The 23,141-nt window shown below is 36.4% G+C and overlaps 1 protein-coding gene across 5 annotated transcripts in view; it reads right to left on the reverse strand.

Moving 5' to 3' along the window:
• The window catches only part of PTPN13 (protein tyrosine phosphatase non-receptor type 13), a 243,238-nt gene that overhangs the window by 107,868 nt on the left and 112,229 nt on the right, over positions 1 to 23,141 (reverse strand). For all 5 annotated transcript variants that reach the window (XM_066281165.1, XM_066281164.1, XM_066281168.1 and 2 more), the window contains 3 exons: positions 16,745 to 16,840; positions 15,222 to 15,315; positions 8,413 to 8,632 (listed from right to left, as the gene is read on the reverse strand). In XM_066281165.1, coding sequence (XP_066137262.1) covers positions 8,413 to 8,632; positions 15,222 to 15,315; positions 16,745 to 16,840 — 410 coding nt within the window. The remainder of the gene's footprint in view (positions 1 to 8,412; positions 8,633 to 15,221; positions 15,316 to 16,744; positions 16,841 to 23,141) is intronic.

The raw sequence follows: 23,141 nt of genomic DNA on the forward strand, positions 1-23,141 counted from the left end.
CAGCAATTTGAGCCTCTTACTATCCAGGCAGAGGCAGCAGCAACCCCATACCTGGACTATCAGGCTACTAATTGAGGAAGGAAAGACTAGGAGAAAGGCTCCAGGAACATGGACTCTCTCACTGTCGGAGCCTATAAATGCTAATGAGCCTCGACTCCCAACGAGAATAAAGCACAATACATGACATTGCCATAGAGACTTATCAACTGCAAACCTCTACCTGAGCGTGCCAAAGGGGCAGAACCCGGGGTACAGAGTCACCGACCAGGAAGAGGGAGAGAAAAGAAAAAGCAAGAAGATAACCTCTCAAAATCAAGAATAATCTGCAGACTTTATAACCTATCCCATTTTATTATATTTGTTCGTTTGTTTCTCTTATCTTCATTCTTGAGACTTTTTGTTCCTCCTCCAATTTGGCCGATTAACTCTCTACCGGTCTTACTCTCTCCTCTCCTTGAACTACACTACCCATAAGTGTTACATCTCCCATTATCATTTCTCTTCTCTTCCTTTCTCTCTATGAGGGTTGCACTCCAAAACCCTTAACTCTCTCTCTCTCTCTCCTTTCTTTTTTCTTCTTTTAGTGGTTCCCTCTTTTTTTCTCTCTCTCTCTTTCTTTTCTCCCTCTATATTAGTTTCTTCCTTTCTCCTTTACATCTCCTCTCATTCAAACCTCAATAACAAACAAATTATCTCATCTGGGCCACAAACATAGGTTTGTGGCATTTTGGGGGGTTTTTACTTCACCTTTTTAACTCACTAGCAGTGCTCCCATCCCTGGCTCTCCATATTATCTAGTTCTTGTTCCACTAAATACAATAGTAAGTTTTTAATTTGTCCCCCCATTTTTCCATTTTCCTCTTATTCCTCTCATCATAACTCTTAGAAAACCAACACCTAAAAGCAAATCATTTTATTCTTGACCCAAATTTTTTCCTTATTTGCTTTTTGTGGGTCCATACGCTCTTTTTTTTTTCTTTTTTCTTTTATTTTTTTTCCTTTTTTTTTTTTTTTTTTTTCTTTCTCTCTTTTTTGCCCCTTTATTACTTTTCCCCAATTCAGGCCCTCCATCACAGGCATTGTTTGTTATAACTCACAGTCCACCACAAGATTTTCTCAAGAAAGAGGGGAGAGGAGAGGAAAAAAAGAGGGGGGGAATAATTTCCTTTTTTAAAAATTTTTATTTTATTTTATTTTTCTTTATTTCATTATTAATTTTTTTTTTAAAAAAACAACTCTTTTCTATTTGTTATTTTTTTATTTTTTTTAACTTTTTATTCTTTATTAAATCTCATTAATACTATCAACAAAACCACCCTCAGATGCCATTAAGGAAGAGAAAATCGAATATCATGGATACAAAAGAAAGAGAGGTAACACAGCTAGATGAGGAAAAATCTATGGAGAAAAAAGTTAATATATTGGAAACCTTGGAGCTAAATGACAGAGAATTCAAGATAGAAATCCTAAAAATCCTCCGAGATATACAAGAAAACACAGAAAGGCAATATAGGGAAATCAGAAAACAACTCCATGAACACAAAGAATATATGTCCAAGGAAATTGAAACTATAAAAACAAATCAAACAGAGATGAAAAACTCAATTCACGAGCTGAAAAACGAAGTAACAAGCTTAGCTAATAGAACAGGTCAGATAGAAGAGAGGATTAGTGAAATAGAAGACAAGCAACTTGAGGCACAACAGAGAGAAGAAGAAAGAGACTCAAAAATTAAAAAAATGAGATAGCCCTACAAGAATTATCTGACTCCATCAAAAAGAATAACATAAGAATAATAGGTATATCAGAGGGAGAAGAGAGAGAAAATGGAATGGAGAACATACTTAAACAAATAATTGATGAGAACTTCCCAAGCCTGTGGAAAGAACTAAAGCCTCAAGTTCAAGAAGCAAACAGAACTCCAAGTTTTCTTAACCCCAACAAACCTACTCCAAGGCATATCATAATGAAATTGACACAAACCAACAGCAAAGAAAAAATTCTCAAGGCAGCCAGGGAAAAGAAGAATACAACATATAAAGGAAGGCCCATTAGATTATCATCAGATTTCTCAGCAGAAACTCTACAAGCTAGAAGAGAGTGGACCCCAATATTTAAAGTCCTGAAAGAGAGGAACTTTCAGCCACGAATACTATACCCATCAAAGCTATCCTTCAAATACGAAGGAGAAATAAAAACATTCACAGATACAGAAAAGATGAGGGAATTTATCATCAGAAAACCCCCACTCCAGGAATTACTAAAGGGGGTTCTCCAATCAGATACAAAGAACAAAATAAAAAACAGAGCCACAAGTAAAAGCTCCAAGAAGAACACAATAAAACCAAATTTAAACTGTGACAACAACAAAAAGAAAGAGGGGGAGAAGACGGAGATTAACAGTAGCAAAGGACGATGGAGTGCAAAAGTACTCACAAAATAGTTCGCTACAATGAACAGGGTAGGGACCCTTTTCATTACTCAAAGGTAACCACCATTGAAAAAACCACCACAGAAGCACATGAGATAAAAAAGATAGCAACAGAGGAAAGATGTATGGAATACAACCAAATAAAAACAAAAGATAGAAAAACGAAAGAGAAGGATCACACAAGACACAAAACTAACAGAAAGCAAGATATAAAATGGCAATAGGGAACTCACAAGTATCAATAATTACACTAAATGTAAATGGATTAAACTCACCAATAAAAAGGCACAGAGTAGCAGAATGGATTAAAAAAGAAAATCCAACTGTATGCTGCCTACAGGAAACTCATCTAAGTAACAAGGATAAAAACAAATTCAAAGTGAAAGGCTGGAAAACAATACTCCAAGCAAATAACATCCAAAAAAAAGCAGGTGTAGCAATACTCATATCGGATAATGCTGACTACAAGACAGGAAAAGTACTTAGAGACAAAAATGGCCATTTCATAATGGCTAAGGGGACACTGAATCAAGAAGACATAACAATTCTTAATATATATGCACCAAACCAAGGAGCACCAAAATATATAAGACAGCTACTTATTGATCTTAAAACAAAAACTGACAAAAATACAATCATACTTGGAGACCTCAATACACCGCTGACGGCTCTAGATCGGTCATCCAAACAGAGAATCAACAAAGACATAGTGGCCTTAAACAAAACACTAGAGCACCTGGATATGATAGACATCTACAGGACATTTCATCCCAAAGTGACTGAGTATACATTTTTCTCCAGTGTACATGGATCATTCTCAAGAATTGACCATATGTTGGGCCACAAAAACAACATCAGCAAATTCAGAAAAATTGAAGTTGTACCAAGCATATTTTCTGATCATAAAGCCTTGAAACTAGAATTCAACTGCAAAAAAGAGGAAAAAAATCCCACAAAAATGTGGAAACTAAACAACATACTTTTAAAAAATGAATGGGTCAAAGAAGAAATAAGTGCAGAGATCAAAAGATATATACAGACTAATGAAAATGACAATACGACATATCAGAATCTATGGGATGCAGCAAAAGCAGTGATAAGAGGGAAGTTCATATCGCTTCAGGCATATATGAACAAACAAGAGAGAGCCCAAGTGAACCACTTAACTTCCCACCTTAAGGAACTAGAAAAAGAAGAACAAAGACAACCCAAAACCAGCCGAAGAAAGGAGATAATAAAAATCAGAGCAGAAATAAATGAATTAGAGAACAGAAAAACTATAGAAAAAATTAATAGAACAAGGAGCTGGTTCTTTGAAAAGATCAACAAAATTGACAAACCCTTGGCAAGACTTACCAAGGAAAAAAGAGAAAGAACTCATATAAACAAAATACAAAATGAAAGAGGAGAAATCACCACGGACACCGTAGATATACAAAGAATTATTGTAGAATACTATGAAAAACTTTATGCCACTAAATTCAACAACCTAGAAGAAATGGATAAATTCCTAGAACAATACAACCTTCCTAGACTGAGTCAAGAAGAAGCAGAAAGCCTAAACAGACCTATCAGTAGAGAAGAAATAGAAAAAACCATTAAAAACCTCCCCAAAAATAAAAGTCCAGGCCCTGACGGCTATACCAGCGAATTTTATCAAACATTCAAAGAAGACTTGGTTCCTATTCTACTCAAAGTCTTCCAAAAAATTGAAGAAGAAGCAATACTTCCAAACACATTTTATGAGGCCAACATAACCCTCATACCAAAACCAGGCAAGGATGGCACAAAAAAAGAAAACTACAGACCAATATCTCTAATGAATACAGATGCTAAAATACTAAACAAAATACTAGCAAATCGAATACAACAACATATTAAAAAAATAATACATCATGATCAAGTGGGATTCATCCCAGAATCTCAAGGATGGTTCAACATACGTAAAACGGTTAATGTAATACACCATATCAACAAAACAAAGAACAAAAACCACATGATCTTATCAATAGACGCAGAAAAGGCTTTCGATAAAATACAACACAATTTTATGTTTAAGACTCTCAACAAAATGGGTATAGAAGGAAAATATCTCAACATGATAAAGGCCATATATGATAAACCATCAGCTAACATCATATTAAATGGCACTAAACTGAAGGCTTTCCCCCTTAAATCAGGAACAAGACAGGGTTGTCCACTCTCTCCACTCTTATTTAATGTGGTACTAGAGGTTCTAGCCAGAGCAATCAGACAAGACAAAGAAATAAAAGGCATCCATATCGGAAAAGAAGAAGTAAAGGTATCACTTTTTGCAGATGATATGATCCTATACATCGAAAACCCCAAAGAATCCACAAAAAGACTACTAGAAACAATAAGCCAATACAGTAAGGTCGCAGGATACAAAATTAACATACAGAAGTCAATAGCCTTTCTATATGCCAACAATGAAACAACTGAGAAGGAACTCAAAAGAATAATCCCCTTCACGATTGCAACAAAAAAAATAAAATACTTAGGAATAAACATAACAAAGAATGTAAAGGACTTATATAATGAAAACTATAAACCATTGTTAAGGGAAATCGAAAAAGATATAATGAGATGGAAGAATATACCTTGTTCTTGGCTAGGAAGAATAAATATAATCAAGATGGCTATATTACCCAAAGCAATATACAAATTTAATGCAATTCCCATCAAAATTCCAATGACATTTTTTAAAGAAATAGAGCAAAAAATCATCAGATTTATATGTACCTATAAAAACCCCCGAATAGCCAAAGCAATCCTAAAGAAAAAGAATGAAGCTGGGGGCATAACAATACCTGACTTCAAACTCTATTATAGGGCCACGACAATCAAAACAGCATGGTATTGGCAGAAAAATAGACACTCAGACCAATGGAACAGAATAGAAAGTCCAGAAATAAAACCACATATATATAGTCAAATAATTTTTGATAAAGGGGCCAACAACACACAATGGAGAAAAGAAAGCCTCTTCAATAAATGGTGCTGGGAAAACTGGAAAGCCACATGCAAAAGAATGAAACTGGACTACAGTCTCTCCCCCTGTACAAAAATTAACTCAAAATGGATCAAAGATCTAAACATAAGACCTGAAACAATTAAGTACATAGAAGAAGACATAGGTACTCAACTCATGGACCTGGGTTTTAAAGAGCATTTTATGAATTTGACTCCAATGGCAAGAGAAGTGAAGGCAAAAATTAATGAATGGGACTACATCAGACTAAGAAGTTTTTGCTCAGCAAGGGAAACTGATAACAAAATAAACAGAAAGCCAACTAAATGGGAAATGATATTTTCAAACAACAGCTCAGATAGGGGCCTAATATCCAAAATATACAAAGAACTCATAAAACTCAACAACAAACAAACAAACAATCCAATAAAGAAATGGGAAGAGGATATGAATAGACGCTTCTCACAGGAAGAAATACAAATGGCCAATAGATATATGAAAAGATGCTCATCTTCTTTAGCTATTAGAGAAATGCAAATCAAAACGGCAATGAGATACCACCTCACACCTGTTCGATTAGCTGTTATTAGCAAGTCAGGTAATAGCAAATGTTGGAGAGGCTGTGGAGAAAAAGGAACCCTCATACACTGTTGGTGGGAATGTAAAGTAGTACAACCATTATGGAAGAAAGTATGGTGGTTCCTCAAAAAACTGAAAATAGAACTACCTTATGACCCAGCAATCCCTCTACTGGGTATATATCCCCAAAACTCAGAAACATTGATACGTAAAGACACATGCAGCCCCATGTTTATTGCAGCATTGTTCACAGTGGCCAGGACATGGAAACAACCAAAAAGCCCATCAATAGATGACTGGATAAAGAAGATGTGGCACATATACACTATGGAATACTACTCAGCCATAAGAAATGATGACATCGGAACATTTACAGCAAAATGGTGGGATCTTGATAACATGATACGAAGCGAAATAAGTAAATCAGAAAAAAACAGGAACTGTATTATTCCATACGTAGGTGGGACATAATAGTGAAACTAAGAGACATTGATAAGAGTGTGGTGGTTACGGGGGGGAGGGGGGAATGGGAGAGGGATAGGGGGTGGGGAGGGGCACAAAGAAAACAAGATAGAAGGTGACAGAGGACAATCTGACTTTGGGTGGTGGGTATGCAACATAATTGAACGACAAGATAACCTGGACTTCTTATCTTTGAATATATGTATCCTGATTTATTGATGTCACCCCATTAAAAAAATAAAATTATTAAAAAAAAATTAAAAAAAAAAAAGAAAGACTCCAGGTGGGAGCAGGATCAGAATAAATGGAAAAATTATGCCCAAATGGGCAAAAAGTAAAAAAAAAAGCAAAGCTAATCTGGAGGCCAAAGGCAGGTGATGTGTGGGTTTCAACTAACAGGTTTTACACTTTTATTAGTTTCTTCTTTGCATTTGCCTGTATAGCTCACTTGGTTGCTTGATGTGGGAATTCTACACAATTAGCTGTGTGTGGAACATGTGACAGATACCATTTAAGTAAAAGTTTAACATTAAGGGCTTGTTTAAAATAATCAACAAACCAATAGGATACATTTTAAATAAGAATAGAAATAGAATAGGAAAAATCAGCATGGTCCCACACGGGAAACAGAGAATCTAATGCAGATCAACTAAGGCAACAGAGTATGAACTAGTTAAAATGTATCTGCACCAAGAGTAATATAGAAAAAAATTAACTAAAAGTTTATGTTCTGGAAAAGGACATTAATTCAACTGTGAAACTGTTTTTCCCAATACTAATACTCTTCCTCAGCCTCCAAAACATACTCTTCCTTTACTTTTCAGAAAACAACAACAAAAACCCACACCACTATGTGACCTTCTAATGACCTGTAGTTCTCTAGTCATTGATAAAGCATGGCTCTGATAAAGTGTCTCTGGAACAGCCAGACACTGGCTGCCTGGTAAGAAAGCACAGGTTATAGTGAGATGACACATACTAGTGGCATGCTGTAAAGGTATAGATTATCATTTATGAATAGTTAATAAGCCAAAGTTATGCATTAATTCTATGATTTAGAAAAAAGATCTGCATGTATGTGTTTTATGCTTTATATGTGGCTAATTATTGGAAGCCCATGCTATTTAGTATGATATGAGGTTATAATAGTTGGAGTTCACATGACTATAAAGTAAATTATTGCCATAATTCTGAGAATAGTATTCTTCTGACTCAACCCTGAAAGTCTATCTCTGACTTCCTTGGTTTGTGAGATAATAAATTTATTAATATTAAAAAACAGTTCACAGAGCCTGGCTGGTTAGCTCAGTGGTAGAGTGTTGACCAGCATATTGATGTCCTGGGTTCAATTCCCAATCAGGGCACACAGGAGAGGCGACCATCTGCTTCTCCCTCTCCCCCCAAATTCCCTCTTCTCTCTCTGTCTTCCTCTCCCACAACCATGTCTTGATTGATTCAAGCATATTGGCCCAGGGCACTGAGGATGGTTCTGTTGAGCCTTCACCTCAGTGCTAAAAATAGCTCGGTTAGGAGCATGGCTCCAGATGGGCCCCAGAAGGTTGCTGGGTGGATCCCAGTTGGGGTGCATGCAGGAGTCTATCTCCCCCCATCTCACTTACATTAAAAAAACAACCACCAAAAAACAAAAGAAAGTTTGTATTACTGAATAAAGCCAGGTGACTTTAAAGATCACACATATACTTTAAAAATATACAGTAAAAATACTCTAAACCCATCTAATATTATTTTTAAAATAAAATGATAAAAACAGCTAAATATTTATTTTAATACCAGTAAGTTATTTTTTTAAACACTTTTGAAAACTAACATGAGATTTCAATTTCATCTACAGGTAACTTTAGGATACCTGTCGATTATTTATAAGTTCTTTGCATAACATTTTCCTGTGAGATTAAGTGCAGATGCAAAAATTGGAGAATCAACTTACCCTCAGTTTTCTTTGGGTCATAGCTGTTTCTAGGGCCATTTCTCTTAAAGGATCCCTGGTGATGTCAAGCATGGAAGCTTTAATTGTGTCTCCTGGATACAGGCTCAACCGAGACTGTCTAAGGGCCATTCTAGCTTGGAGCTGCATCATTTCTTCCTCTTGCCGTTTTAGCATGATCTCTTGATTAATTAAGTTGCCTTCAAGGGGTGTTTCATATTGTCTGTTATATAGAAGAGAGAAGAAAAATAAGAATGGGGAAGAAAACAATTATTTTAAGTCTAGTCAGGGAAAAACATGTTAAATAAAAAATCAATAATTTATGAAGCAATCAATAATTTAAACAAATTTTACTTTTATCATCTCAGAAAAACCGTTGCAGTAACATTTCCATTCTACTTGTAATGTATTGATACAATATGCTGTCCACACTTTTAGTAGGTAGGTCTATTTCATCCACCTCTTTTCTGAACATTCAGCATCCTATGAAAACTGCTTCTGCTGCAGTTCTCTCATATTGGAGCTGTTTTATTCTGATAGTCCTGAACTAGTGGGCCTGAAGGTGGGAATGAGTTTCCCCTTAATACTTATTTCAGCTTCCAGATGATTGCTGTCCCTCCTCCAATAGTCCCCAGCATCCCTGAAGCACATGCTGTGAAATCACACCATTCACTGCTCTGCTTTGCTCCAGACATCTATTGTCCTATTGGCCAACTCCCTCCTTATTCATTCATGATTTAAATGCTTGACTCAGTCTTTTTCTTCCCATCCACTTCTGCATCATACATGGTGGGGCTGTACATACAGACTGATGGGTCCTCTGACACTGCCTCCTCCGCTGCAGCTGACAATCTACTCCCACGGTCATGCTGGTATCCACAATAACTACACCACCTCTCAAATTTCTTATTTCTATTCTCCAATACCCTCCCCCTATATAATATCTTTTTTTTCCCTAGCTCAATTCCTATAATAGTTTTCTTCAAATAATTCATTGACTATCAGGAATTTTAACCCATCAAGTCTACCACTTTCTCTCTGGCTGCTATTCCTCTCTTGCCCTTACATTGCTTAAAACCTAAGGCCGACCTACCATTACGATCATTCCTGAACTCTCATGAAACTGCAGAACCAGGTTGACTGACCTCACTTGGCTCTCAAGTACTCCTGGCTACTCATTTTCTTAGAGAAGTAATTTATATCATCTTCTTTTCCTTTTCTTTTCAAAGCTCCATATTCTCTTCTTCTTCCTCTCTCTGATGACTTTTCCTCACTTTTTTTGGTGAAAAAGAAGCAATCAGTAAATAACTTCCTTATCCTTATACCATCAAACTTTCCAAATCTACATATATATGTTCCGTCTTCTCTTCTGTTATAATGGATGGGTGTTCTGCACTTACATAGGGTCCAAACCTCCACTGTGCCTGGGACTGCACCCCTTTCCCTTCTCCTGCAGTTATCCTCTCACATGCGTCAACAGTCTGGTAAACTAGGTTATTTTTCTCATTAGTGTAAAAAAACATGCTACACTATTTCCTACACAGAATAAAATATCCTCCTTTGGGTCCACATCCTCTTTTAGACTATCCCATTTCCTGCTGTTATTTAGAGTAAATATATTCAAAATTGTCATTTAAATTTTATCTCGTCCTGGCCAGTGGCACAGTGCATAGAGCATTGTCCTGGAGTACCAAGGGTGCTGGCTCAACCCCGAGGCTGCCAGTTCGAGTCAGGGTAAGGGCATATATGAGAAGCGATCAACTGGTGCACAAATAAGTGGAACAACAAGTTGATGCTTCCCTCTATCTTTCTTTCTCTCCTCCTTTCTCCCCATATTTCCTTTCTTCTCTCTCAAAACCAATGGGTGGAAAAAAAAAAGGAAAAGAAAAAAAAATTATCTCTATCTCCCACTTTTTTGGACTCTGACCAATACTTTTAGTCCTTATTACTCCACCAAAACTGGCTACAAAAATGACTGTCATCTATGTTACCAAAGCTAAAGGAAGAATTATATCAATTTTAGTTTTCTTTATCTTTAAGCACCATATGCCATTGTTGCTCAGTCCTTCCTCTTCTTAACACATTTGACTTTTGGAAACCATGCTCGCCTGACCAGGCGGTGGCGCAGTGGATAGAGCATTGGACTGGGACGCAGAGGACCGAGGTTCGAGACCCCGAGGTCACCAGCTTGAGTGTGGGCTCGTCTGGTTTGAGCAAAGCTCACCAGCTTGGATTCAAGGTCGCTGGCTTGAGCAAGGGGATACTTGGTCTGCTGAAGGCCCACAGTCAAGGCACATATGAGAAAGCAATCAATAAACAACTAAGGTGTCGCAACGAAAAACTGATGATTGATGCTTCTCATCTCTCTCCATTCCTGTCTGTCTGTCCCTATCTATCTCTATCTCTGTCTCTGTAAAAGAAAAAAAAAAAGAAAAAGAAACCATGCTCCTTTTATTTTCCTTCTGCTTCACTGGTTTCTCTTCCTTCATGCCTTTTGCTGGATCCGCCTTCATTTCGAATTTCTTTTATGTTAGACTACAACAGTGCTCAGACCTTCAGATCGTTCTAAGCTCCTTATACACTCCATACCTATATCTCATCTAGTCACATGGGCTTAATTTCCTTTCATGTTCTTATAACTTCAGTCTCTCCCCTGAATTCGACTTGGATGTTAATATGCATCTTTAGCCTAATAAGACTATAACTAAATTCTTGATACATTTTTCCGTCATCCAACCCTTCTTTCAATCATTCTTTGGTTGCTTAGCAAACAACTTGGAGTCATTCTTAATTTCTCTTTCTTGCAAAACCTACATTCAATAAGCAGCAAATTCTGAATGCAGAACCTTAAAGATAGCTGTACGTGACTCTTCTCTGTCACTAACACCTGTGCCGTGTCCATCTCACAGGCTGTGCTATAACTGCCTCCTAACTGGTCTTCTACTCCTGTTAATCTGCCCTTCACAGAACAGATCTATATAATCCCATTAAAATATAAATTAGATTCTGGATCTGTATGCTTTCAACCATCCAATGGCCTCCCATTACACTCAGAATAACATCCCAAATGCTCACCTCAGTTTCTGAGGTCTGATGTGATTCGGGTGTGGGTTACCATCCGCTCTGCCCTTCACTTACTCTGCTGCAGCCACACTGCCTTTCTTGCTATTCCTCTAATACACAACAGATCTCTCTCACCTCAGGGCCTCTACTCTTCTGGTTCCTTTTGTCTGCGTAATTCACTTCGTCATTTCAAATAGTTTTCTGTTCAAATATTACCTTTTAGGACATACCACTTTTGACCATCCTGCCTATGTAACACAGAACGTGGACATCATACCCCGCACTCTCTATCCTTTTAGGCTGCTCTATTTCTCTCCAAAGCAGCATCACTATCTAATGGTGCATTATTTACTTGTTTTTCAGTGGTTTATTGGCTATCTCTAAGCAGCAGAAATACCCCTGAAGGACTGTTTTTGTCTTGTTCAGGACTCTATTTCCAGTATCTACAAGGGCCCTACACGGTAGGTGCTGAACAAACATTTGATGAGCAAATGAGTAAATATAATTTTATGACTCGTGAATCTCACTTAATGGAGTCAAAGATAATGAAAAGAAATTGAATCTATACATTTTAATTCACACCTGTTATTTTTCATCAAATATATTAGCTTTCTTGTCAAATTATTTTATACCAGAGCTACAAACAACAGATAGCAAAAGACTATAATTTTATCTCTTTCAACACACCATTCGGTACAAGTTCCCAAAATGACTGAAGAGTGTGAGTGAGAAAACAAAACAAAGAGACAAAACAAACAAAAACTCAGAAAATCTGAATCATTTGGGAATGAATAAAAAGGTTGTTTTGAGTCAGGAAAAAAAAAAGCTACCTCATTAAACAGAAAGGCATAGAAGCAGTGGGAATTGTACTATGTATAAACTGTACTTCAAAAGTTAACACAGAAAAAAACTTAGTGATGCTCTCTGGCAAACAGCTTTGAATATCCTTTTTGATCACTGAAAGACACTTTTGATAGCTCAGAAACCAAAAATACTCATTCTGTGGCATCTGACTCATAATTTCCTGTTAATCTGTTCCCACCCCCTGTTTTACAAATCAATAGAACTGTCTGGATCTGTTTTTCCACTTCATTCTAGCTAAAGGGAATGGAAAGTTTTTATAAAGAACTATGTAACATGTTTAAATACAACTCTATTTAGAGATCTCACAAATGTGACCTAAAGAAGAAAACCAGATCTCCCGATTGTGTACCAGCCAGTTAAGAATATTATCAGGAACTTTTGTACATTAGTCAGAAAATCCTGCACCTCAATAAGAAATATGGACAGTATTTTGGTTGTGTTTTTCTGTGGGCAGATAAAAGAGATGGGTAGTCTTATTCTAAAAGAAGTAAAGTTGATTATCTTGCATTAAATTTAACATATACACAGACCTAACAATCTACTTCTTGAAATATTTTTCTTTCACCTATATCTTTTATCCAACACATGTATTATAAACAGCACACTGGGATTTTCCCTTCAAAGTGTGAAATAAAATATAATGTATGACTAAACCATGATTTGAGAACAAAGATGGCCTTAATGTCAGTTTCCTATATAAAACTTGGGAACAGTTGAAAAGTTGAAACTAAGATACTCTCATAACCTTGATACTTTTGAGGTACCTTCTCAAGAAAATTGATATAAGACACACAAAATGATGTAATTTTATTTGGAGGAATATGTTTTTATATGACTAACAAGTTGACTACAAAACCAATCAATTTTAACAAACAATGCCAATAATTCTTCTAGTTGTTTTTACTACTCCTACTTTTGATCAAACTAAGAGGGCATCATATTAACTATTTTTATGTTTTCTCCAAATTACATATATAGAGAAGAGTGACTTCCTTAATTCAACACAGAGCTCAGTGCAATTCAGTATCTGCTTCTTACTGGTGTTCATATGCAAACACTTTTGCTTCTTTAAGAAAACTGTGCAATATCAAGCATACATGTGTCTTTGTCTAAATTACTATAACCACAATGAGGTTATAGTAATATAATGCTATTATGCAAATACAACATCACTTTAGGTAAATAAAATACTTACTAGAGCTTTCCTCAAGTAAAATAAAACATCATGAACTATTTAAAAAGGTATAAGAGAGAAAAGAAAATTACATCAATTTAATAGAAACTGGAATATTAAAGATAATTTTAGTGCAATGTATTTAATTACTTGGAGTTGAAACCTTTAATCACATGGCTAGGGTTACCTAGTCTATTAATAGTTTACGGGTGTGAAACAGTGTCTGCCAGAATTAATTAGCTAAGGGGCAAGTTTTTGTTAATTTCCAAGTGACTTGTTTGTACACGGTGGCACTTGAATTAAACACACTGAGATAATGAATTTGAAAGGATTCCCATAGTGTGAGAGTAAATACTGAAGCAACCTCTGGTTCTCTAGCATCACATTATAAATTTTAAATTTTTGTTATTGTTAGTGTTTAACATTAACAATATACTTTTGGTCATATAAGGGACCTGTGCACACATGAAAAAAAATACACATCAATATACTCACTGCTGCCTTGACACTTTTCAGTTAAAACAAAGTAAACCAATACATAGCTCTAAGTCTGAACAATAACATCTTATAACCTTATATAAAAGCTGAGTATCTAAATAGCTCAAATTGGACTTAAAAAAACTTACAAGGACCTCTTTAAAACCAGGAAAAATGTAGTGAATAATTAACTTTTTGAAGAACAGGTTACTTAGTAGTAACCTTCTTATTATTCATTCAACAAATAATACTCGGTAAAATTTTGCTTGTTGAACCTGTTCAACCTTCAAAAAGGTATTATTCTTTATCTTCTTACACAATGTTTAATGCCATGCTTCAGAATTTCCTGTTAATAAGTTATATTATAGTCACATTGACAATTGCAAAATCAAGCACAAACTATACTATAACATCAGAGCCAATTCTAATTTTAAGATTCTAATAACGCACACTTAAACTACTACAATGTGTTCGTAAAGTCATGGTGCACTTTTGACCAGTCACAGGAAAGCAACAAAAGATGATAGAAATGTGAAATCTGCACCAAGTAAAAGGAAAATCCTCCCAGTTTCTGTAGGATGATGTGGCAGCATGTGTGCATGCACAGATAATGATGTAACACTGTGTATACGGCGGAGCAGCCCACGGCCATGCCAGTAGAGATGTGGACGGTACAGAGGAAAGTTCAGTGTGTTCTGTGGCTAGCTAAATTAGAATCTGTGACCAAAGTGCAACGTGAATATCAGCGCGTTTATAACAAAGTGCCACCACATAGGAATAACATTACTCCTATGTGGGATAAGCAGTTGAAGGAAACTGGCAGTTTGGTGGAGAAACCCCGTTCTGGTAGGCCATCAGTCAGTGACGAGTCTGTAGAGGCTATACGGGATAGCTACCTAAGGAGCCCTAAAAAATCTGTGCATAAGCCCACATCGAACTGCACTGAATAGGTATGAAACTGGGAGAGTTTTCCTCTTAGTTGGTGCAGATTTCACATTTCTATCATCTTTTGTTGCTTTCCTGTAACCAGTCAAAAGTGCACCATGACTTTACAGACACCCTGTATAATGTCTTTCACATAACTGAATAAATTTGTAAGAACTTAAAGAGAAGGAAAAGGAAAAGGAAAATGGAGAAAACAAAGAAAATAGAATAATTTTTAAAATTTTGACTTAATTCTAATTAAAAGTCAAACAAACCTGTCACTGGAATATATTATTTTCATGTCACATACCTTGGTCTGTGTGACTGGCCTTGAGTTGGAGTTTCATCTACTCCTGTGAGACCACTGTTGGATTCAAACTTCTTTGAAGCTTCACTTTTTCTCACTAATTGTAAATGAAAAAAGGTATTCCTTTTAAAAAAGGTATTTGTGTTATGAAATAACACAAATAACATGAAGTAATCTTATTAAAAACTCAAGCATTTAGCAGACAGATTCATATTCAAATCATATTTGTTTTTTTTTGACAGAGGCAGAGAGAGAGTCAGAGAGAGGAACAGATGGGGAGAGACAGAAAGGGAGAGAGATGAGAAGCATCAATTCTTCGTTGAGGCATCTGAGGGCTACAGCAGAGCAAGTGACCTTGGGCTTCAAGCCAGCAACCTCCGAGCTCAAGCTAGGGACCATGGGGTCATGTTTATGATCCCACCCTCAAGCTGGTGAGCTCATGCCCAAGCTGGATGAGTCCGTGCTCAAGTCAGCGACCTCGGGATTCCGAACCTGGTCCTCTGTGTCCCAATCCGATGCTCTATCCACTGCGCCACTGCCTTGTCAGGCTCAAATCATATTCACATAATCAAATTGATAACTATGTCATTACACTCTAGAGCTAAGTCATGTTATTACTTATTTTTAATTTTTCCTTTGATTTGACAGAGAGAGAAAGGGGGGAGGGAGATAGAGAGAGAGAAGGAGAGAGAGCGAGAGGGAGAGAGAGAGAGGGAGAGAGAGAAAAAGAAGCATCAACTCATTTTTCCACTTAGTTGTTTCATTTAGCTGTGTTTGACTGCTTCTCATAGGTGCCCTGAACAGGCATAGAACCCACAACCTCAGGGCACTGAGACAATGCTTCATCCACTGAGCCACCCAGACAGGGCTAAGTCATGTTATTTTTAAAGAAAATAAGTTATTTTCTATATTATGAAAATGACTACATTGTTATTTGATGAAATTGCTATTAAGCCCCTATAATATTGTTAAAATGAGTAACTGGCAGCTTTTCATAATTCTTAAATCTTATATAAAATTATTCTTTTGCCACCTCATACCTCAACCCTACTGAAAAAAAGAGCAATCATGATTTCTTTCTTTTTTTTTTTTTTTTCATTTTTCTGAAGCTGGAAACGGGGAGAGACAGTCAGACAGACTCCCGCATGCGTCCGACTGGGATCCACCCGGCGCGCCCACCAGGGGCGACGCTCTGCCCACCGGGGGCGATGCTCTGCCCATCCTGGGCGTCGCCATGTTGCGACCAGAGCCACTCCAGCGCCTGAGGCAGAGGCCACAGAGCCATCCCCAGCGCCCGGGCCATCTTTGCAACAATGGAGCCTTGGCTGCAGGAGGGGAAGAGAGAGACAGAGAGGAAGGAGAGGGGGAGGGGTGGAGAAGCAAATGGGCACTTCTCCTGTGTGCCCTGGCCGGGAATCGAACCTGGGTCCTCCGCACGCTAGGCCGACGCTCTACCGCTGAGCTAACCGGCCAGGGCAGCAATCATGATTTCTTAAAAACACTTTGCTTCTTGACATGGCTCTCACCTTGTCTGAAATCTGATTCAGAGGAAATAATAGATGGACTTTCACTGGAGGTACTAAAAATATCACTGTGGTAAGTTTTGTATCTTCGAATTGGTTCTAAAAGGAGTAAAACAAAAAAACATTAGAAAGCAAATGCATTAACTATTCCACACAAATCAAATACCATGTTTACTCTTGTGAAATGAGAACATTTTGTATAATGCTTTAAATTTACAAATCCCTGGATGGTATTTAAACAATGCAATTCCAATTTTGAGGCAGTCTGCATACTGGTTAAGAGCCTGGGCTCTTAACAGCAGATTGCATGGGTTTGAATCTCAGCTCCACTAACTGCTAGGTGTATGATGTTAGACAGATAATTTAATGTGCATGTGACTGATCGTCAGCTGCAAAGACAGAGTAATCATAGTGTACACCTGGTAGGGTTGTGGTGCACATTAAATTAATTAATATACACAAAGATCTTACAACAGAGTAGATGCTATATGGAAATCATCATTAACAACCAGTTTTGAATGCTTACTATATGTAACTCTCCGATAGATGCTATAAGGGACAGAAAATACAAAGCCACAGTCCCAGGTTCAAATTTTAAATGTAGAAGTAAAAAATTAATTCCAGATAGGATGCTTAGTTCCACCAGAATAAGATGAGTAAGCATTAAGAGTGGGGGAAACTGTGTAGAGTTGTGTAGTGTGTGCCTCACTAAAATCTAAATTCTACCTTCAAAATGTGTCTGACTTGCCTGCTCTTCTTCATACTCACCATAGTTCTCATGTCACTATTCCTCTCATGCCTGGGCTACTTCGTGTGTCCTACATTCTGCTTTCTGCAGTCTTGCTCATCTCATATTATAATTTACATTACAGAGAGTGAACTTTACAGACACAAAAATCTGGGCATATTGCTCTATTTCTTAAACTTCTTCAAATTAGACTCTTTAAGATGCAATTAAAAACTTCTTAGCTTGATAGTCAAAGCCTTTTATAACCTGATCTTCATCTACATTTATAGCAGTGGCTCTTGATACTGTAAAGTCAAAGATTCACTTGTTAGACACAGATTAAAAGTATAGAACTACTTCCCACTCCCCAAAATATACACGTACACAAACACTTAAATAGAACTTTAAAAACTCAACAGAGGTAAAACCCTTGTCCCAATGGCCTCATAGCCACACACTTCACCAAATTCTGTTCTCCCATGACAAATTTGTAACTTTATAACCAAAAGCATATGAACTTTTAGGTTCCTTCCTAAAGATACTCTCTCTGCTAGGAATGCTGTCCCCATCCCTTTTTTTAAACCTGAGTACTTTTTAATTTCTCTTTAAGAGAAACCTTAACTTCAACACAAAAGCTTTCATGACCACCAAAAAGCTGAGTTGGACAATGCTTTTTTTACTTTCATATTGCTTTACACATAACTAGTTGCAACTATTCCACATAGTAATTCTCTACTTGTTTTCTCTACCTAGATTACAAACCCTCTGACAAAAAAGAGTGTCTGTTTTTAGATGTACTTCTAGTATCTGCCAAGTGTCTGCTAACAATCACAAAATAAATATCCTCTGAGTGAATATTAATGAGTGGATGAATGAATAGATGAATATAAGTGTTACACAAAGGTCTCTGATGATCTTTAAGAGGGCTTTTCCATTGCACAGGTAAGTCAAAGGCCAAATCAGAAGGGGTTAAAGAAGGACCAGCTAGTAAAGAATTGGGAAAATGAGTATACACTACTTTTTCAATTAGTTTAGGGGTATGAGGAAGAAGAAACTTTTTTTTTAAAGACTGAATGAGTAATAAGGGTCTTTTGGGCAGACTGGAATGTCTGAGCATGGTTTTAAGCAGTTGATAACAGCCCTGTAGATTGGAGGAGATTAAGTTTGTAAAGGAAAACTGATGAAAAAATGTGCTGAGAAAAACAGGAAGAGATGGAATAAAAACCCCACACACGTGGGATGGTTTGTTTGGCAAGGCGAAAGATCCTTTTCTTCTTAAGAGAAAGCAATGATGAACAAGGGAAAGTAAAACTACAACTACAGAGGGAATTCCAGAATACTTATTATCAGAAAGGTGACTTACTCCAGATAATAAAAAGTGAATCACTTCCTGGGAGCCTGTTTAGCTGGGAGTTTGAAAGAGTCAAGAAATTCTGTGAAGAATGTGGTAAGTCAGTAAAAACTGCATGAAAGCTTTTACGTAGCCATGAGAAGTTTAGATTAGGCTACAAAGCATGAATTGTACTGGAACCAATCAGAATGGCTTTGTGGATTTTTCTTGGCACCAGAGAAAGCAGATCATGGGCAACGCCTAGATCTGAGGAATGATGTAGAATGTATGGCAGCACATAATCAAGGTATGTAAGGGATTCAATTTCTCTAGTTTGCAAACTTGAGAACAAGGACTTCAGAAATGAATTATTTCTTGTGCTACGAACTGTTCAATAAAGATTGTTAAAAGAAAAAGAGATGAATGAGTGAAATAGTTAAATGGCACTATGACAATCAGGCTTGTAGAACCAGGATTCAAATAATGGCTGAAAGAATTGGGAGATCTTGCTGAGACAAAGCTTTAAATAAAGGAGAGGAGAAGAAGGATAAATGACTGGCTATGGACTTGATGCAGAAGAAGCTGTGAATTAATTGTTCTTTGTCATTGACTTGGAGAAGTAGGAATAATATAGCAGATGCCTCCTTTGTCCAGCTTTGTATACAGTGATCAGATAATACTATAATAAATAGAAAAAGTTTTGGAATTGAAAATCCAAGTATTTACCAGTGTTCTTTCAAAAACGACTCTACTGTACCACAGGGAATCTGACGGGAAAACATAATTTTAAAAAAATCTTCCGGTTTGAGATTAATGTGATTTGACAGGATTGCAGATGTATTTAATACTACTTAACTTTAATAAACATAGTTAAATGATTACTTAGGAAGAAGGATTATTTTTTCCAAGGGTAACCAAAGAATTTTTTGTTTTATTTTTACAGACCTTCCACGCTAAGATTTCGGAGGAATTTTCCCAAGGTAACTTGACCAAGTTACAAGCCCAACATTGCAACATACAGGGCAGAAAAGCCAACGAGGCCAGCAAGTGGGCCCAGATGCGCAGAGGCAATCTCCTTTTACCTCATGAAGATAAATAAGAAGTCACAAGAAGTCTACTTAAGTAGACTTATGCCTTAAGTAGAAAACTTCAGTCACTTGGATATTATACCACACAATAATAATTTCATATGCCATATTAAATGAATTTACTGTTTCATAACTATTTCTGCAGAGTGGCTGTAAGATAGTAAATAAATTTCAATTTTCATTCTTTGGTGGTGCTTTATAGTTATTCTTATTTTATGTGTCCATATTCCCTCTCTCCTGCTAGCCTATGCTTTCTTTTTTCTTTACTCTGACAACACTAGTAAACTTTTTCATACTTAAATTCTGTAAGATAAATTAAGGTAACTTTGATGACCCCTCTTAAAACACAACAATAAATCATCTTCCCTTGCTGAACTATTGGTTTATAAATGCTCACAGTACCACAGCTGGGGCAGAAAGGGAACTGCCTTAAGACATTTTAATGTTTCACAAAAATAGGGCTCTAGCACTCTTGAAACAAACTGGATGACTAGCTCGGAAGAAATATTAGGGGTAAGAAGACATTTGTGCCCCCCTAAGATTGGGGCAGGGGTGGGTATGTATGTTAATTAAAGTAGTAAGAATCTTTTTTGTGAGCTTCTATATTCTAAAATAGATCTATTAAAATGTTGTTAGCTACGTTCCTTTCATGTAATGGCATGGCAGATATAACCAGATTAAAGTTCCCAGGCAATATTTATTATTGAAGTCATGCTTATAAGACCAATGCTTATAAGTTATAATCAGATTAAAGTTCTGAGCCAAAATTTACTACTTACTCATGCTTACAAGAAAGGTTAGCCCTTGTAAGTATAGGCAGGCTTTCTATTTCTGAATTAAATAATAAATTTAACCATTTCAGAAATTATTATAAAATTATATGTCTTTTACCTTGAGTATCTTGCATTATTGGTATACACAGAACAGCACATTTTCCATGCTTACAGATCGTTTGGGCAAGAACATTTATTGGCTTTCTGAGATGACCTACATGAAGGTATCCAGTAGACACTAACTAAAAGAGAACAGTTTTCCTCCTCTGTTCTGGTCTGCAAATGGGTAATCCCTAGTTTTCCATGAGATGTCTTAACATTATTAACAACTATTCTTTTTGGAGATTTCAGATGCCACATTAAATGTATAATATTAGGTAGCACCTTAGATTTGGTCTAGATCCCAGGAAAGTGGTATTAACTGAGTAATTAAAAAAACCAAACGTTTTGTTATGAAAACGTGTTACCAGACAAGAAAACAGAACACTATATTTTTCACATGGCCATCTCCCAACATCAACAAAACCTAGTGAATATTATTTTAATTAGAAAGTGCTAGACTCTTTTGTAAACAAAGAGACATTGCTAAATATAATTATATATATAATACAATTATATATACTTATATATATAATTTATATATGTATAATTACAAAGATTTTTGAATGCCAAAATTCTTGAATCATGTGTAATTGACCTATCAAGAATCTGTAAATACACACTTTCAAAATTTAAGCTTTCATTATTACAACTGAAGAACTGAATCTATTTGCCTTTTGTGGAGTAAAAATTTAGACTCAATATCTTTTGGTTTGCAAATTTCTTATCTCCATTTTTTTAAGAGAAAAAAATGGATTGCTTTTATTTTTATTTTTTTAATTTATTTTATTTTATTTGTGGCAGAGACAGAAAGGGCCAGAGAGATGAACAGACAGGGACAGACAGACAGGAATGGAGAAAGACAAGAAACATCAACTCTTCCCCACGGCTGCCTAGCCGTTCATCGACCGCTCTCCCATATGTGCCCCGATTGGGGGGGGGGAGCACAGCACACCGAGTGACCCGCTGCCCAGGCCAGCGACCCTGAGCCCAAGCCAGTGAGCCCCGCCCAAACCCAATGAGCCTGTGTTCAAGCTGGCGAACTCCGGGTCCCGAACCCAGGCCCTCCGCATCCCAGTCCAATGCTCTATCCACTGCGCCACCACCCAGTCAGGCTGCAAATTTCTTATCTCAACTAGTAAATATATATTTCAAGGAAGCCTACATTATACAAATCAATGTACTAGGTTCCATTTATGTTCATAATTATTCATCATTCAATAGACAATTTCCTTCTGTGGCTTCCAATGAGCACTTTGTTTGCAGATATGAAAATGAAGTAGTAGGAAAGAATCTTAGTGTAGAAATAATAACTGCAAACGACCAAATCAGAGAGTAAAATCAGCTTGGACACATATCACCAAACCAGAAGCACCAAACTGGGTGTGTGTGAACATATGTAGATAAACACATAGACCATTTGGAAATACATTCTCTCCAAAGTAGATTTTGTGGAATAGTGGTGAGAAGAATAGGGATTAGAGAAGAATGGTTTAAAGAGTTAACATTTGGATAGAAGTCTAGTTATAGAGATTTCATTATCATACATACTTTGACACTATCTTTTCATTTCTATTAGTATCTTCTATAACTAAGAGTATACTATGTATATTTTTTGTCAAATACAAGGTATAAAAACCTGACATTTTATTATTTTTCAACTGTAATCTGATTCTCTAAACAAAATTCACTTCAGCTCTAATAGCATATTAGCTCCACTTAAATAATAACAATAAAAAGCACCTTTTTAACAAGCTAAAATGTTTTGTCCTGAGTTCCTGACAACTAAGAGTCATGATTTCCACCACTACTTAACATACTTTAAACATATAAAGTTGTGGCATATGATCACGAACACTGTGATTTTAATGTTAAGGAGATTATAAGGATTTGCATGATATTTGAAACTTATGTAAAACTATTTCAAATGAAATTCAAATCTATAATTTTCATATTCACAGGAATCTAAGCCAGCACAAATTGCAATCTAAAAACCCCATTTACAAGTGACACATATTCAAGCTCAGACAAGTAACATGCAAAAAGCTAGATTCAGGCAAATGCAACATCAAGAATTAAATAATCACTTTTTACTTGGCATTTATTTTCCTTTAATATACGATTCAAATTACAGACACAATTTTTAAAAAATATACAAAATGACTGGTTTTGTAGCTCGGAAGTATGAAATTTTAAAACATTGCATTTTTAAGGTCATGGACTCTAACAAAACATTTCAACTTTCAAATAAAGCAGCGAAACAAAAAGAATAACATTATGTATTCATGTATGAGCTGTTTTCCTCTATGCTTTCTTTGCAAGGACTTAATCTCTCGAGATTAGATGTTATACCTTTAGATGTTCACTGGAGTCTGCTGCATTC

This window comes from Saccopteryx bilineata, chromosome 5 (genome assembly GCF_036850765.1).
Source record: "Saccopteryx bilineata isolate mSacBil1 chromosome 5, mSacBil1_pri_phased_curated, whole genome shotgun sequence".
NCBI lineage: Eukaryota > Metazoa > Chordata > Mammalia > Chiroptera > Emballonuridae > Saccopteryx > Saccopteryx bilineata.